General features: G+C 35.7%; 1 protein-coding gene across 4 annotated transcripts in view; it reads left to right on the top strand.

Annotated features, from left to right (window-relative positions):
• Positions 1–17,613, top strand: part of WDR48 (WD repeat domain 48) — a 28,564-nt gene extending 10,951 nt beyond the window's left edge. The window contains exons 6-20 of one of the 4 annotated variants that reach the window (XR_015257785.1): positions 2,668–2,756; positions 3,604–3,705; positions 4,090–4,314; positions 5,692–5,766; positions 6,121–6,223; positions 6,532–6,629; positions 8,327–8,434; positions 8,819–8,915; positions 9,442–9,537; positions 11,738–11,846; positions 13,335–13,422; positions 13,977–14,053; positions 14,753–14,945; positions 15,546–15,733; positions 17,526–17,613. Coding sequence is in view for 2 of the 4 variants with exons in the window: in XM_086741774.1 (XP_086597900.1) it covers positions 2,668–2,756; positions 3,604–3,705; positions 4,090–4,314; positions 5,692–5,766; positions 6,121–6,223; positions 6,532–6,629; positions 8,327–8,434; positions 8,819–8,915; positions 9,442–9,537; positions 11,738–11,846; positions 13,335–13,422; positions 13,977–14,053; positions 14,753–14,945; positions 15,546–15,641 (1,556 nt within the window). In the remaining 2 variants the exon portion in view is untranslated. Of the gene's footprint in view, positions 1–2,667; positions 2,757–3,603; positions 3,706–4,089; positions 4,315–5,691; positions 5,767–6,120; positions 6,224–6,531; positions 6,630–8,326; positions 8,435–8,818; positions 8,916–9,441; positions 9,538–11,737; positions 11,847–13,334; positions 13,423–13,976; positions 14,054–14,752; positions 14,946–15,545 lie in introns of all 4 variants that reach the window. The other 3 variants (XR_015257784.1, XM_086741775.1, XM_086741774.1) reach the window with 3 other exon arrangements.
• Positions 17,614–17,640: the final 27 nt, after the last annotated feature.

Raw genomic sequence — 17,640 nt, 5'->3', positions numbered from 1 at the left:
AACATTTTTCTCCTAAAATGTAATGTGCTGGATCCTCTGAAACTCGGTAGAGTTTTAGCTTGAGAAGCTTTTTACTCCTCAGCTAACCTGTTATAGAAATTTTCCTTTATTTATTTGTCAGTGCATTTTCTATGTATTATATTAGGGTTGTTTTTTTGTTTGAGTTTTTGTTTGTTTATTTAGGTAGATGCTGCAAAAAATGCAGTACAGCTCCTAAAGCAGAACTTGATACATCAATCAAATCTGTCACAACAACAAAGTTACTTGATACATTTTTTAAAAGATTAGATGTAAGGATAACATCCTGTTGAGATTTAACTCACTAGTTAGATATTGTAACGCAAGGGGAAACTTGCGTAGATTCTACTTGTCAGGGTTGATCCTTAGTACCATCATCATTTTATTAAGAACTGGTGTGTCCTGTTTCTCTGTCCCAATAAGGAAGTTAAAATAAATTATGAGATCTTTCCTCACAGACCAATTCCAGCACTGCTTTCTTAAAATAGTCATTCATAGGTTAGGAATGACTCAAGAAAAATCTGCAAAAGTAAAATTTGGAATTGGCACAGCAGACTTTAAAGACATTTCAGGAATATGAGATTCTTTATGTAAAAGGCAGACATACAGTTGTTTTAATGTATTTTTTTTTAATTCCTAATTTGGCTAATTTTGAAAGGTGTGTTAGTTCTATGGATTGGGTAGCTTCTAAAACCAAAGGTGCATCTGGTGGGCAGAACTGCTGGTTTTGTATTTGCTCTGTCTACAGGACTTTTTAATTCAAGTGTAGCCTTGTGCTGATGTGTCTGTGTAGCCTTCAGAAGAGAGATGGCTTCTAGTGAGGTGTGTTGGACTGCAGAATAGTACTGGGATGGCACATAACTGTACATAACTGAGTAGATTTACCTTCTGTTTCCCAGAAGTTTTCTTTCACTGAAAGTAGAATGCTATCTTCTGGTTGAACAGGGAGTTTTTGAAGGAAGAACTTATTTGCTGGAAAACTCAGTTGTGGAGGGCAAGAGGGGAGGGATTTCTTGGACACTGCAACAGTGATACAGAACCTAAATGATTCAAGTGAATCATAAGTGGGAGATGGGCAGTGCTGAGGAGCTGATGCTTGTTTTGACTCCAAGATCAAATGGAAGTGGAGACGTTACCTCTAAGATGACAGAAATAAATTTGCATTTCTAGAGTTAGAACAGTAATGCTTCACAAGGGGGAGGAAGGGAAAGTGGAGGAGTTGTTTTTCTTTCTTTCCAGTGGTCACAACTAACCGTGTTTCTCTTGGGAAGAGCACGGTATATGTCCTTAAAGAAGCTGCTTTTCCTCAGTCCTTTCAAACAATATTGATTTTTTCAGAGTGCAAATGAAGATTGTTCTTGTGCATTAATTTCCCGTCTGATTACAAGAAAATCATGTACACAAGCCAACATTAAATGAAGTCTATTTTTAAAGAGTCTCTCAGTCAGCATAACCATAATTTAAATTAAGTGAAGAGATTTTGCTTTTGAGAGGTAATCCCGTCCAGAAGAGGGTTCAGTCAAGCTTTGATTTTGTTCTGGCATAAATTTTGCTTCTGTGCACTTAAGATTCTCTTTTCCATTCCTGATGCCCAGCTTGTGGTAACATTATCCTTTCATAAATTATTATGGTTGTTGAACAGTGTGCTAACCTTCAAGAGTTTTCAGTTCTGCTTTTTGCCTTCAACTATTCTCTGGGGACAGTGGAAGACTATGACTTTATTTTTGACTGCAAATAATAGATTTCATATGAAAGTTTACATTTGAATAGCCATAGCTAGTGGTTGAGAGGACCCTGAAGTAAAGATGTGTGATTCTTCCACTGTGACAAAATGTTTGATACTGGGTCACAAATACTGTGTTAGAAACTTATTTCTGTAATATACGTGAATCATTGTGTAAGTTTCACATTGTTGCTGGCAATAGAGTTTGTTGCTATTCTCAGCCTTTTTGGCATACTGGTCATATGGTTTTGAGGCTTAATTGAATGCCTAATGCTGCTCTCCGAATAGATGATTTTCATTTGCTGTGCTTTTGCTGGTAGAGGGATTGGTACTTTAATCTGTCCAAAACTAGATTAGGCTAGAAGGTACAGAATTCCTCAACTCTGACAGTTGTGATGCTAAGGAGTTGCTGTATCGTTTTCCCAAATGGAAAGCTGGCATCCGTGCTCAACTAACACATTTCAGCACTGCAGTGTAGCTTCAGTTATGCACCTGCTGAACTAGGAGAAGAACTTTTAATATGTATTTCACTGCTCCTGGGCTTGGAAAAAAGTCTCTGCACTTAAATCCAAATGCTAAGATTGCACAGAGGTATCATTTTCTAGTAAAGTAGTTGAGAAGAGCAAGAGTACCTTCCTGGCACTGAATTGTGGTGCCAAAAGGGTACCAGGATTATAATGACCATGAGTCTGAGAGGTTGCTTTGTTTTTATGCAGCAGTAGATTAAGAACTGGGATGGGGTTTTGCTAGCAATATGCTGTCTACTCTCTTATTTTTTAAAAGCAACTCTATATATGGGGTAGAGTGACACTGTTTTCATGGATCAAAGGGTATTAAAATACCCTAAAATACCATTTTTGAGTTAATAAATGTGTTTTTCAAATGACAGCATTGAAACTGAAAATATAAATTTTATTTTGAAATAGCTTCTTCCCTGAGTGGGAACAAAGACTCTATCTACAGCCTTGCAATGAATCAAATGGGAACAGTTATTGTATCAGGGTCCACTGAAAAGGTAAGCAAAAATCTGGTAAGGCTCATTCCACTTCAGTTCAAAGTTTGGTATAAAGAGGTATTAATTTTCAGTGTCATGTCCGTAGCAGCTTTTTCTTAAGCAGGAGTATAAGTGAGGATAGAAATACCTGCTTCTGTCTGAAGATGTGTATATATCCATATAGCTTTAATACACAGAGGAGACAATCAGATCCTCTTGTGTAACCCTCTCTCTGGCAGAGATCATTACATTACATCACAAGAGCTCTGATTTTGGGGACACATTACTCAGATTGTTATAAAAACTGAAGTAGTTGCTGCAGGTAAGAAAGATGTGGTGCCAGCAATTTGTAAGACCCCTGCAGGAGATGGGAAATGACATGAAATGGGAAATGAAGTGAGCTAGTGAAGTTCAAGTGTTCCCAAGAGACAGATGGTGCTTTTTGTTGTAAAGGAAGGTGAAACACCCTAAAGTTCCCTACAAGTTTGTTTGGGTTTTTGTTTTTTTTGTTGGTTTTTTTTTTACCTAATCTAACCTTCAGAGAATTTTATTTCCAAGTCAATATGAAAATGAAAATAGGATACACCAGTGAAGCATCTGAGAAGATTCTCAGAATCTTTTTTTATTACCCAGAAAAAGCCAGAAAAAATGAAGTTAAAATCAAGTGAAGAAAATCACATCTGATTATTAGAAGTGCATAAGATCTAGTTATGTCTGTGTTGTTCTAATGAAGTATGTTTTTGGTGATGGATGTCTGTGTGTTCAGAATAAGGGTCGGTTTATTCAGAAAGACTTAATTTTCTTTAGACAAAATGCATTGGTGGGAAGAATGATGTTAATGCCAGTTATCCAATGTCTATTTACATAGGTTCTGAGGGTGTGGGATCCAAGAACTTGTGCAAAGCTAATGAAACTCAAAGGGCACACGGACAATGTAAAAGCTTTGTTGCTGAACAGAGATGGCACCCAGGTATGTGCTTTAACTTGAGACAAAGGCATTTTCCAGAATGCAAAAATGTCATAGGTCTTTTTCAATATAATTATTGTGTGTCGTAGTTTACAGAAGGTTGCTCAACAAGTATTTTACAGATATTTAGTGATTAAAGGAGGGAAGGTGGTGGGTGAAAGCTCTATTTTACTGTCATAAAATACATCTAGGTATGGTCCATCGAGATATGGAGAAGATGGTTTACATAACGTGTCTGGAAATTGTGACTGGAGTTGCTAACTGCCAGTCTTTGTTAGCACCATCTTAATGGAAAAATGTAACTATAAGAATTATGAAAGCTCTTTATGGAAAAAAATTAAAAATCATAAATACCTGCTTGATTTAAGTATGATGGTTGTTGCTCAGTGTCTTTCAGGCAGCTCTGATGGGACTATACGCCTGTGGTCCCTTGGGCAGCAGAGATGTATAGCCACATATCGAGTCCACGATGAAGGTGTTTGGGCTCTGCAGGTCAATGAAGCCTTCACTCATGTATATTCAGGGGGAAGAGACAGGAAGATTTATTGTACAGATTTACGAAATCCTGATATCCGTGTGCTTATCTGTGAAGAAAAGGCACCAGTTCTTAAGGTAATTCATTTTCATTCAGGAAATCACAGAGCGACCTCTGGAGCTTATCTGGTCTAATACCCCTGCTCAAGCAGGGCTACCTAGAGCCAATTGTCCAGGACTATGTCCAGGTGGCTTTTGAATATCTCCAAAGATGGTGACTTCACAGCCTCTTCAGGCAACCCATTCCAGTGCTCTGTCACCCTCACAGTAAAAAAGTAATTATATTGCCTGCTGTCTGATGAAATAGTGGCTTAAAGTATAAGTTGATAAAAGGATGCGTATTGGGTAATAAGTATTTACTACACCAGTATACTGGCTTTGTCTCCTAATTTACACCTGAGACTTAATTGTGTGAAGAGGTAAATACCCGGCAGCTATTTAAAGTATGCAAATCCAAATATTATGGAAATTGAAGGTGCTTCAAACATGAAAAGTTCTTTTTACCAGACTCTAGTATGGTTTTAAAAAATTAAGCTGGAGTTGCTAAGGCTTTAAACAAAAATTTATATTTCTTAGCAGCAATATATATGCACAGGACTGTGTTAGAGTATGTTACATACTCATGAGAACCAGCAGTGAAATTTATTGTGGGTTTTTTGAACACCTAAACGTGATGTTTTCTTAACTGGAGAAAAATGTATGCACAAGTCTGAGTCTTCTGAAGACACCGCTTTTTGGATATTTTTTTTTTTTTTTTTTTTTCTTCCCTGTCTGTAACTCTAGATGACGTGACTTCAGAACATGTAGGTGTATAAGGAGTGCGCGATTGAAACAAAAGCAGTATATAAGTAATTTGGCTTTCCTTGTGAGTGAACTCTATGTTCAGATAAAATCCTGGATGTGTTAATGTAGTTTTGAAAAAGTCAGAATCTGAGAAATTTCAGTACAAAATGGAAAATGTACAAAGATGAGAAGGTCTTCTAAGATCTTAGCTACAATGGTTCGTTGTTGTCCAAGGAATGTAACAGCAGAGCCAAATGTATAAAGTTCTGATTTTTAATTAATAAAAAACTTCTTACATTCTCTTTTTAACCATGTGAAGTGCTTGAATGCAAAGTAATTCAGAAGATTTTGTACTTACCAAACTGTCCATTAGACAAGATTGCATCATGCTAGAAGCAACTTTAAATACTGGCTGGTTAGACACATTACATCTGCTGTTGTCCATGTCCAGAATTTATTTATTGAATATTCAAAAAAAATTATCCGGAGTTTCAAAAATTGCAGCTTAGTTATTTTTCATTTAAACTTTGTATTTCTTTAGTAAACTGAAAGTAGTGCTGTTTCTGAGATACATCCAAGTATTGGAGCAGGTCTACACAGAGCAAATTTTAATTGAACAAAGGAAAAATGAGGTTAAATGTGCCTGAAATTATCTGTGGTTTCGTTATTTAGATGGAACTTGATAGATCAGCTGATCCTCCTCCAGCACTTTGGGTTGCAACAACTAAATCCTCCGTGAACAAATGGGTAAGTGATATATGTTACGCTCTGCGAATTCAATTTGGTAGTCATGGGATTTGCAGTCTTGGTTTGAGAATTGTTGGACTGTTGCTTAAAATTTGACTGTGACTCACTGTGATCTGTAAGCTTTCTTAAAAAAAAAAAAAGATAAAATGCGAATATTGAAATTGCTCAAAAGACATTAAACTTTGAATTACTTCCTTTGCTATCTATTCATGCTGCTTTTAGAAATAAATTATCTTACTGAGCACTGAACAGTTAGCATCTTAATAGCAGCATGAACTGGCAGTTGTTACTCACAGATAAAAGCAAAGTTTATAGATTACTATGAATGTGTCATTATTTTGTTTCTTTCTTTAGACTTTGAAGGGAATTCATAATTTTAGAGCATCTGGGGATTATGATAATGATTGTACCAATCCTATACCACCCCTATGTACACAGCCTGACCAAGTTATAAAAGGTAAACAGCTGTTTTCCAGAGTACCTTATAAAGTCTGTTATCACTAGCAGAAATGGTAGATCTTTACGACTGGCTCAAGTTTTTGGTTCTTGACACTATGATTTGATCCAGAACAAAGACAACATGGTTATCATCCATCTAGTGTTAGTTACAGTTAAGACAGCGTTTAAAGCTTGGTGATATCCAAGTCTTACATAAAATAGTGAAACCAAAGAACAATTGTAAATGTCATGTTACACAGTTTAATATAATGTAATACTAGGAAAAAAAAAACACTCTAGTGACCTTACTTCTTGTTTGTTTGCTAGGGGGTGCTAGTATTATTCAGTGCCACATTCTTAACGACAAGAGACACATATTAACCAAAGACACAAATAATAATGTGGCATACTGGGATGTCTTGAAGGTAAGTACATAGTTTTGGACTAAACATCTACTGTTGAATGATTATTTTGTGCCTTTTTTATATATAATTTTTTTAGTGCATGAGATTCCTGTGGTAGAAAGTAAGTCATCTTTCTGTCCCAAGACATAATGCAAAGATTTCTTTTTGGAAGCGTAGGGGGCATTTCTCAGCTTTTCTACATCTTTACCTGACATGAGGCTGGATATTGAAATCTTCATTCACCTGAGATTCAGACTGTTGAATTCTTTCCTGAAAATACTAATGTTTGTTTTGATTGAGACTTGTTTTGAAGAGGGCTCTTAAAGGCCCATGGACATGTCTGCCCAATGCAGTAAGGAAAGTTAGAAGGAAGCATGACTCCCACCTAGTGTTACTTGCTCCTGTAAGAAGAGAGATTGGGCTTGGCATTTCTTTATCTTGATTTACCTAATGATTGGTTAGAGGAGAGGGAAAAGAGTGCCGAGAGAAAGGACTGGAATTCCAGATCAGTGAGATGTTCAGCAATTTTCTTCTTTTGCAAAATCCTGTTTGAAATTATAAGTCTTTTTATATTTTTTCATCTTGAACTATGCAGTGCTTCAGCCAAGATTCAGTAAATATAGCATGCTCAGCTAACTTACTGAGTTGCTGACTGAAGTGAGAAAGAAGGGAATTAATTTTTAGTACGAATCTACATTCTCCAACTTCTCTAGATTACTTCTCTGGAAAAGTGAATAGCTTTTCTTTTCTTCAGTTTACAGTTGGTATATATTCAAGGACAGCGTTAGATCTCAGGACCAAAGTCAAATGCTGCTGTTAATTTGTACTATGTACTTTGATTCAATTCTTTCTCTTTTGTTAGTAAGTGTTTCAGAAGCATCTCTTAGGTATATTTAAATACATGTTCACTTTACAGATGGGATTACTTCCCAGGTCAAAGTGTCATATTATGTGTAGGATCACTGCTCTGTAAAGCTGAGTCTCCTTATTGAGGATGCCAGAAGAAAAGAGGGAGGTTTTCTTACCTGTAGTTGCATGCTTTAGTCTTTGCTTCCTGTAGCTTTTCCTAGATTTTGAGTAAATAATTCTTGCAAGGTTAAAATCCTTAGAGTTTGCTTAAAGCACCTATTTTCAGGTTTCAGGATGACTCTGCAAGTGGACTACAAGAATTTTGATGTTAACAGACTTGCTTGAGGAGCTTGAGAAATAAAAGTATGAAATAAAACAGATATAAACTAAAATAGAAAAAAGAATCTGCATATAAATTCACTCACTGCTGTTCCCATTGCAGAGCTGAATTTGTTGCTAGATTTGCAACAAATATTGGCGTTTGATGGAGAGTTGTACTGAAATATTTATACTGATGAGGAGAGTATAAATGACAGAGGGTGCCAGAAAACAGCTGTATGCTCACCTATAGGGAAAATGTTTTTTATTAATGTGACGTAATACTTCCATACCTTTCCACTCGCTTGATACCACTACCTCAGAAATAAGTAGTAAATAAGCAATAAAAATTGCTTACCACATAAACTCTTGTTCAGTTTTTTGAGAAAAATCTGAACCTTTAATTTGTGCGTTTCTGGACTACGGTACTCGTGGAGAAATCTAAAGTCATAATCATTCCAAGTGTATATGAAAGTCAATAAAAGATTTCAGGTGTTGATACGACTCAATACTCAGAATTTTAAAATTTGTGTATTTCTTTTGGTGTACAGGCATGTAAAGTTGAAGACCTTGGGAAGGTAGATTTTGAAGAAGAAATTAAAAAGAGATTTAAAATGGTGTATGTGCCAAACTGGTTCTCAGTAGACTTGAAAACTGGGGTGAGATACAACTCCTAAATATATTGTTCTAATGTTGTTTTTAATATATTTTCATACACTGTTTGTTCACAAAGGTTTTAGTATGTTATAACTTTTGTAGAATGAACATCATTTATCTGATGGATTGGATTTATTTTGAAACAAAGCAAATTTTGCCTTAGTTCTTAATAATCTGAATAACGGAATTTTTTTTTTTTTCTTGTAGTATGGTCAATTTAAATCCACCAATACCAATTATGAATTAATCCAGTTTGGTAAATAAAGTGTGCATTTAGAAATTCTTTGTTCTGTATTCCCAGCTAAGTATGAACAAAATAAATTTATAGACTTGCTTAATACAAAACAACTATTGCATTCCTCTTCCTGGTGGTCTTTTTCCAACAGATGTTGACAATTACTTTGGATGAAAGTGACTGCTTTGCAGCCTGGGTTTCAGCAAAGGATGCTGGATTTAGCAGTCCAGATGGTTCTGATCCAAAATGTAAGTTTTAAGTAATATTAATCTTTTATTGAGATAAAAGAGCAGAATAAATTCCAGTGTTTATGTTTTAAATTTATTTCAGTGTCACATATGTCAGTAGCCGGTTGGATTTTAGGGCTTATTTTCCTGAGACTAAATTCTGCGGAGGATTCTCCAATGAGAATGTTTCCTTTTTTCTGAAACACTTCAGCTGTGCTCAGGTTTTCTATTTAACTTGAGTTTAGACCTTCAAGAAGGAAAAGGGAAAGAGTAATATTATTAAAATTGGAACTATTACCTAATATAGAGAATGTTACAGCACGTGAGTGATCCAACAACAGTGATTCGAAAATCAGCTTTTTCTGAAAGATTGTAATGTATATCTCTGAGATTCTGCTAAGTAAATTTCTGTGCCCATAAATAGTTTGGTTTGGAAACAGAACTGCTCAAACTTTTGGGAAGCTTTTCAGCTGTGGATCAAATGTAGAACATCACAATGCCAATGGTTTTTATGTAACTGAAGTTCTGCCTCGCTGTATCTTGACAGTAAACCTTGGAGGGCTTCTGCTACAAGCACTTCTGGAGTATTGGCCTAGAACACATATCAATCCAATGGATGAAGAAGAAAATGAAATAAATCATGGTTAGTATTTTAATATTTTCCCTTTTTTAGGATTTGGTTATACATTCTGTTTATTATTATTTATGTTTCTTTAAAACATGCAGCTTGATTTGCTGTCTTATAACTGTCTCTGTATGTGTTATAGCCTTTACTATTTTCAATGCTTTTAAATTTGCTTTACACTCAAATTTTCTGAGTAGCTTTCTTCTTCCGAAAGTGTCAGCAAAAATCTTAAGAACTCTACTTTAAAAAAAAAAAAAGTGGGTTACTAGAGAATTCTGAAGTTACAGAACTATGATGCATTGAAGAAAAAAAAAAATACTGGCAAAACTAAGGCTTGGGTTGGAAAAGAAACAGCCTTGATAATGACAGCAGAGAGCAATAGTTCAGTTATTCAACATCAGCCAGTATTCTCTTGACATAGTTCCAGTTTGCTTCTAAGTATTATGAGCAATATAAAATAAAATAAAAGAAAGATTTATTGAAAAAAATATATTCAATGGATACTAGAATAATACATGAAGTAGGTCTGTACAAAGCCACCTTAGAGTGGTGTTTTAAGGTAATAATGCTCTGATTATTAGTCTGATCAGGCATGACATAAAAAGCACAACTATGTAAAATGTAAGATAGTGACTGAATTGGACAGCATAAGAGATTGTATAACTACTAAGTTTGTAGAATATTTTAAAATTAATTCCACTCAGATCAGAGTTGACAGAAAAATCTTATCTTTGGCAATTAAGAAATTACTTTCTACAGATAATACAATTAAGAAAATGGTAAGTTCAGCAATATCTTGCCATTTTGTGACAAAGATTGTGCCAAGAGCTAGCTACTTCCTTCTTTCAGGAGTGATCTCCATGGAGAGTTACAGCTCTTGGCAGGCTTTTCTGGATAAAGTTGCTGATTCTCATACTTTTGTGTATTGACAGTCCACAGCCTGAGAGCCAGGCAATATATGGGAAGTTTAACTCAAGCTTTTGTGTTATTGGAACACTGATGCTGTACTACTTATTTCAGTGAACAGTTTTGAGTTAGTGGAATGTTTAGAGTATTCACTACAGAATCAGTCTTCATTTTCCCTTTCAAAAGGAACAGTTAAGAACCTGACACTGAGCAGTGACTTCGGAAGATAAAATATACTTGTTGGACACTGAAATTTGTGTGAAAAGACAAGAATTTAAATATATATATATGTATGTATATATGTGCAGTATTGTGTCTCTCAGTTGTTAACAGAACTGTTATGAAGAAATCTTTCAAACTTAGGATTTTTCATTTGCTCTACTTTCAGTATCGTATTCATGTCTTCTAATACAGAATAGGTTTTCTTTTTTGGTTTCTTTGCTTGATATGATTTTTGACCTTTCTTTCACTACGTGTGTTGCTGATCAGAAAGCTAAGGAATTATTCATCTCATGAGACAATGCCATTTCAATTTCTTATGTTGCTTGAATTCAACATCATGTTCGAATACAGTAATCAGATGCTGCAGTGTAATCAAGTTCTTTCTCAAGTGAAAGGAAGGCAACTAAATACTTCTATATAGTGTTTCAAGGTTACTGAATGATGACTAGAAGCTGTGCTCTTCGAAAGGTGCATAAATAGTGCTGATTTTTCATTAATCGTATCCTAAGCATCTCATGTGGAATCAGGTTCTTCAGTGTTTGAAAACCATACTCCTGTAACTAGCTAAAAATAAATTGAATTTAGAATGCGGTAACTTCAAGGAAGCGTAAGACTGAGCTTTACTAGTAAACTATTTTGATAACTGGCAAATCCAGGTAGAAGAGCAAAGCTAACATCCTTCAGGGTTCTGTACTGTGAGTGTAGGGGGAAAAATAGTCTCATCTCAGCAGAATCTCTTTAGTAGATTTCTAATACGAGTTTTGCGCAATTTGACAAATCCTCAGAATTCTGTTGAGGAACTAGAGAAAACTAGTAATCAGGTTTTGGCTCATGAGCTCTATTGCCCTTTTCTTTAAAGGCTGTTGAAAGAGGCCTTCCACAAACCTGTATTGATCTCATTCCTCTCTAGTGTTCCTTTTAATATACTTGCAATGTGTTGGAAATGGGGATTTTCTTGTTTTTCATGAAGCTTATGATTTTGTTAATTTATGAAATACATTAGCTGCAGATGGAAAAGACACTTTTTGGTCTATGTGTGCCCATTTCTAAGACCTAGTGCAGTCTCACTGTAGTGTATACTTCTTTCTAGCAGTGAATGGTGAGCAGGAGAACCGAGTCCAGAAAGGAAATGGATACTTTCAAGTGCCACCACATACACCAGTTATTTTTGGCGAGGCTGGAGGACGCACTTTGTTCAGGTATAAAAACTCGAGTGTAAATTCAGTGGCTAAACACTTCAGTGGCTAATCACTTCATTTGTGCCAGCAGAAATATAAAAACGTAGTTCTTTCATCTCTTTTGGTACTGTATATTCAAGACACAACCTTGACAGGCAAAATAAGCAGCTGTTAATGATAATTTTGCATTGTCCAACTGAATATGTAAGTTTGAATGTCAACAAGGTGTGGGGTTTTACTGTGGTAGTTGTATATTGTTCTTAGTTGGGTGTCATAGCTTTGAGATATTTTTGGGTGTCCTCTTCCAGCAAACTGAATGAACTGAACTTAGCTTTAGAATTAAGTTGTGCTACTTCAGATTCTTGTAGATCTTCTCTTACGGGTCTGTTGTGCTGGTCTTTGAGCACTAATGACTCAAGCAGGACGTCCTGCTCACAAGAGAGTTGGTTTCTGCTCCCCAAATTATAACTGACCCATTAGAAGGTCCTCAGCTCTGGCAGGTAGGAGCACAGGTTCTGTGTTGTAATGTGAATGTACTGATTACCCTTCTCCTTCTTTTTGTTCTACATTGAAAAGCCTAATTATGATACATGATACTGCAGAGACAGTTTAATAGTGCTGCAGAACAACTGCCAAGCTTTCAAATACCGTGAAGCATTTAATATTTACTGACATAGCGGAGTTAAAATTTGACAGGTTCGGGATGTTTCATTTGTTGGTTTTGTTTCCCAGGCTGAATAGGCCCCAAAACTACGTAACTTTTTCAGTACATCAGTTGGTCAGTAAAACAGGGTAACCTTTTTAGCTTTGAAAACTTTTTTTTTTTTTTTTTCCCTGCAGTATCAATATTTACATTGTAGCTGGGGCTTAATATTTGCATCCATTCTGTACTGATGCATCTTACGTCTTACACAGCTTGTTCTCAAGACAGCACTGAAAAGACACCATTGGAGGGAGCAAGCTTTACTTATTGGACCTAGAAGGTGGCTTGCAGGAATCTCTGACAAAATGCTTGATTGGAATTTATAAAATTGTATGTGGCTTTGTTTCACCATTGTATGTGCGCATTTCTTAAAATTGGCTAAATTCTTTCAATTTGGTGAGTGCTTAGCAGACACTCTATATGCAAAGTTCATTTTTTTTTTTCCAAGCAGAACGGAATTGCTTTATGCCAAGTGCATTTCCCCTTCTGACAGTTTTGTACTTCAACACATGATATACACAATCCACAAGCAAAGTATTTTTTTAATTTCTCTGTGCCATATCCTATAGTCTCCTGAGATACTTCTCCCTGTTTCTGCTCAAGGGATTGGTCTTCCTCCTGCAGCTGCTTTTTCTGATCTTTACAGAAAATGTGATCACTTCCCCAATAAGTTTGATGATGCGAAGGGCCAGCTAACAAAGTTCAAGCTCCCTGCCCATTAGAAGGGCAGATCCTCTCCTGAAAGCTTTTTAATGCACATTACAATAATTGTTTTCATTCACAAAGGTTATTTCTGTATGTCTTAGGTTATTATGTCGGGATTCAGGTGGTGAAACTGAATCTATGCTTCTTAATGAAACTGTGCCACAATGGGTAATTGACATCACTGTAGATGTAAGTATAGATTTTGCGCTTTTTTTGTGTTTTTTTTTTTTAAGGTGAACTACAAATCTTTTAACTGTACAGAATCTGAAATGACATTTTAAATATTGACTCTCTATTTAAAATCAGAGGTCTCCAGGTCTGTATTCAAGATCCTTTGAGATTCATTATTTTTTGATGTGTCCACTGTTTGCTCACTTTCTTTTGACAGAAAGTCTTTGAAAAGTAATTCAAAGCATTGTGCATAATTGGTATCCTTTTCAAGTGTGGAGCTCAGGAACAGAGAATAGTCTTCGTATTGCTGCAGTCTTTTGATACTAGCTGATTTTCTTTGGAATAAATGATAATTTATATTCAAAAGCTAGATATAATGTGTGCATCACCTAAATTGAAGCATCTGAGGAGTACGAGTAATTTGGAAGTTGGCTGTCGTGGTGATGTTGATTAAGAATCTCTCTTAGTTTTTGATAATTAGGAGCTGAATATACTTCACATACCAGCTGGTAGAAATAGGAGCTGAAAATCATTCATCCTAACTAACACTTTTCACATTTGTTTCCTTCTAGAAAAATATGCCCAAATTCAATAAGATTCCCTTCTACCTCCAACCTCATTCATCATCAGGGGCAAAAACTCTGAAGAAGTAAGTAATGCATATTTGCATTTATTATTTTTTATTAAAATATACTAATTACATGTATTTATAGTATGTTTCCTATTTCTAACTGTGATGAATAATAGCTTTTTAAAAGGAAAAAGTACAAAACATGACTATAGGGAATGCAAGATAGTCTGCCCATCATGGTAGCTGTAACTGGGAGCCATACAGGTCAGAAATCAATACAGGTCCTCAGATCTGAAGTGAGTGCCATAGACAATATGCATATGTAGACAATAAGCTGTATTGTCTATGCATGCATCATACATAAACAATAAGTTGCTGCGTATTCCTTTAGAATGCCCTTCTGTTAATGTGCTAGGGTGAAGAGCGTGTTCTGGCTTAGCTCTTTTATTATTCCATATCCTCTGTCCTTCTCTTAGTAAGCCCTTTTCTGTTGAAAGAATTAGGCGTTGTGTGCAGTACTCTTCATCTGAGGTTTGATTTTTAATTCAGTCTTTTGAATATCTTACCACTTTTCTGAGCCTCTTTTGCTGTATGAATCTTTGGATAAATAGCTGTTATGGTCATAGTATTCTGGGTTATCCTCATAATTCCCTATTAAACTTATAATATAAAGAACTTATCTGTGTATTTGCATATTAAGGTATTGTGAAGATAAGAAATACAGTTTCTCATGGTTTTCTGGTTTTTTTTCTGCCAAACTTTGCTTGCCTTATGTAGAGACCGACTGTCAGCAAGTGATATGCTTCAGGTGAGAAAAGTGATGGAACACGTGTATGAGAAAATCATAAACTTGGATAATGAGTCTCAGACAACTAGCTCTTCCAATAATGAAAAAGCAGGAGAACAAGAAAAAGAGGAGGACATCGCTGTGCTAGCAGAGGAGAAGATTGAACTTCTGTGCCAGGACCAGGTAAGTTGGTTGGGCATTTTAGCCTATGAACAAAAGCAATGTCTAGCAATGAATCAGTTGTGAATTTCTGAATACTGAGCTTGAAATATGCTATAGATTATCTGTTACCTTTAAGTAAATGTTTTGACATTCTGTTAACTGACTGCTGACACAAGCTCAGACAGTTGCAGATAGCTGGATCACAGAATGTATATAGTATGCCTGTTTAGTTTGGTTCTGACTGATGGCCTTTATAGGATTATTTACTCATACTTAACAAATGGACTTAATACAATTCCATGGAGTTCCATTTCTAGCATTTTTTGAATGTTTTGGATTCTACATTTCTATCAGAGTTTAAAATTTGTCCACTAAGTATAGTAAGTGCATCAAGATTAAATATTGAGGAGGTGGTTGCAATATTAAGTTATATGTTACATTAGTAAAGTCTTTCAGGAATGGAGCAGGTTTAATTGGTGGCTGAAAAATCTGAGCCTTTGCAGTGTTCATCTTTTGACGTCAGTTCACCTATGGGGTTGTTTTGCCCAGCCAGCGTTGTATCTTTGAATTTCTGACAATCTGGCAGATCTGTGGAATAAAAGATGAATTTTTACTATTTAGGTTTTGGATCCGAATATGGACCTTCGAACTGTAAAGCACTTCATTTGGAAGAGTGGTGGGGATCTGACGCTTCATTATCGCCAGAAATCGACGTGAAGGGAGCGGTGGACCCAAATGGTTACTTATTTACTTGACCATACCGTTCTGGTTCCAAGAGTAGTGCTACAGAAGCCCACTGAACCCCTAAGGTAGATGAGACTTCTAATGACTCAGTATGGACGGAAAGTATACGTTTAATTGAAGTGACTAATAGATCTGTAATATAGAGGAAAAAAAAATCTATATGACTTAAACTAAAGTCTGTCCTAGTCTCAGCCAATGAGATGGGAAGTCCCTGAGTGGAGTGGTTCATGTTGTGTGAGGTGTACAGAGAATGGATGATAATCCAGTGCAGACTTTTGCTTCTTCCTTTTTTGCTTTTGTTTTTCCAGAACGTAATATCTTCATCTGCTCATGCTTGATATGAAAATGTTTTGGCCATATTAGTCGCTGTGTTCACAATATAATTCAGAACTGCACACAAGGTATTTTTAGTACATTCCATTCATAAAGTTCCTACAATGATTTCTCACAGGTTACTCAAACATCTCTACCACTTAAAGAAATTTGGAAAAGAAAAACAACTGAAAAAATAGGTATTGCATACTTGAAAGAATTGGTCCAATTAATTGCAAATGAAGGTTTAACATTAGACTTATTTTAATCCTGCAACTCAGTTGTTGCTTTAGAGAGCTATTGACATGCAGAATAAGAACACTAGATAAATGTTGTAGCAGGGTCAGTCCAATGATGCTGTGCATCAACAGAGTGAACGTGCTTTGCAGCAACTTAGAGATTTTTTTTTAATTTTTTTTTTTTTTTTTTTTAATATATATAACTGCTTCTTCCTGCACTGTGTCCTAGGTGTTCTGAAGACGCACTAGTCTAATTTTTGGTAACTGTGCTCCAAAACTATTGTGACATTTTGTTAAAACTTCAGACCATTCTGAAAATAACTTCCTGTGTTTAATGTTAAACTTTAGAAATTTCTTGGCAGATTTCATATTCATGATATAAAAATACTTATTCTTCTTTTCTGATGTTTTATATGCAGTTGTTCTTTTGTTATAGATTTATGCGAATCTTCTTTTCACTGTTATTTCTAAAAATCTGTGACTGTCATAGACTCATAGTAAGTCTTTTATAGAATTTAACTTATTGGGGGGAGGGGGTAAAGGCATTTCAACTTTCCGTGGGAAGATGTGGGGCTGTCCCAGGAAATCATTTGTAGCCAGAACAAATTACAAATCCTCGTAAAGAAGTTGCATAAAAAAATGACTCTTGTCTGAAGCAGAAGCACAAGTGCCTTCAAAGGGCAGTATCTTATCCGAGTTTCTTCAGGAGACATAAGCTCTTGCCTTTCCTGTATCTTGCTGTCAAGATTTAGGTTGAGGCGTAAAGAAAGTCCCAATAAATTATATTACTGGGATCGTATTGGTCAAACAAAAAGTAAAATATTTTTCATTGTCTTTTATTTGGAAAAAAATAGTCAAGTCATTACCTTCTGCACTCTTAACCTAGCTAAACAAACTCACTGCTCAAACAAAAAATATGGTTCAGAACTAAGCCAGCATGTCTTCTTCCCCGTCTCTTGAGAGTCGGTTTCAGTTTTTAACCCCCATTTCTGTGTGTGCTCAGTTTGACACAGTTGTGCTAGAACTGCACACTTTTAGTGATATTTGTAAATTAAATGGTTAAACAGAAGTGTAACTATTATTGATAAATTGTCCTGACTTGTATTTATTAATAGCCAGGGTCTATGCTTGTTCCAATAGGCACTGTTTGGGTTTGGTGGTTTGTTGTTTGGTTTTTTTTTTTCCTCTGGTTGTCTTGCTGTCCTCTTGTATACATTGGAATTGTTCCCAGTAATTTTGCTTGAAATCAACCAAGGTTGTAATTTTTTTTCTTTTCTTTTTTCTTTCTAACCATCCCAAAACACAGTTTCAGGAAAGATTGACAGAAGAGTCTGCAATGCCAGAAGGGTAAACGATGTTTCACAATTGTATAGAATAAAAGGCTTTAGTTAAAATATTTTCCAGTTGTTTTGTGTATTGGA

The sequence above is a fragment of the Chlamydotis macqueenii genome, chromosome 2 (assembly GCF_036417535.1).
Source record: "Chlamydotis macqueenii isolate bChlMac1 chromosome 2, bChlMac1.mat, whole genome shotgun sequence".
Taxonomy (NCBI): Eukaryota; Metazoa; Chordata; class Aves; order Otidiformes; family Otididae; genus Chlamydotis; species Chlamydotis macqueenii.
Note: the sequence above shows the minus strand (reverse complement) of the source record. Positions and strands in the feature narration are given on the sequence as shown.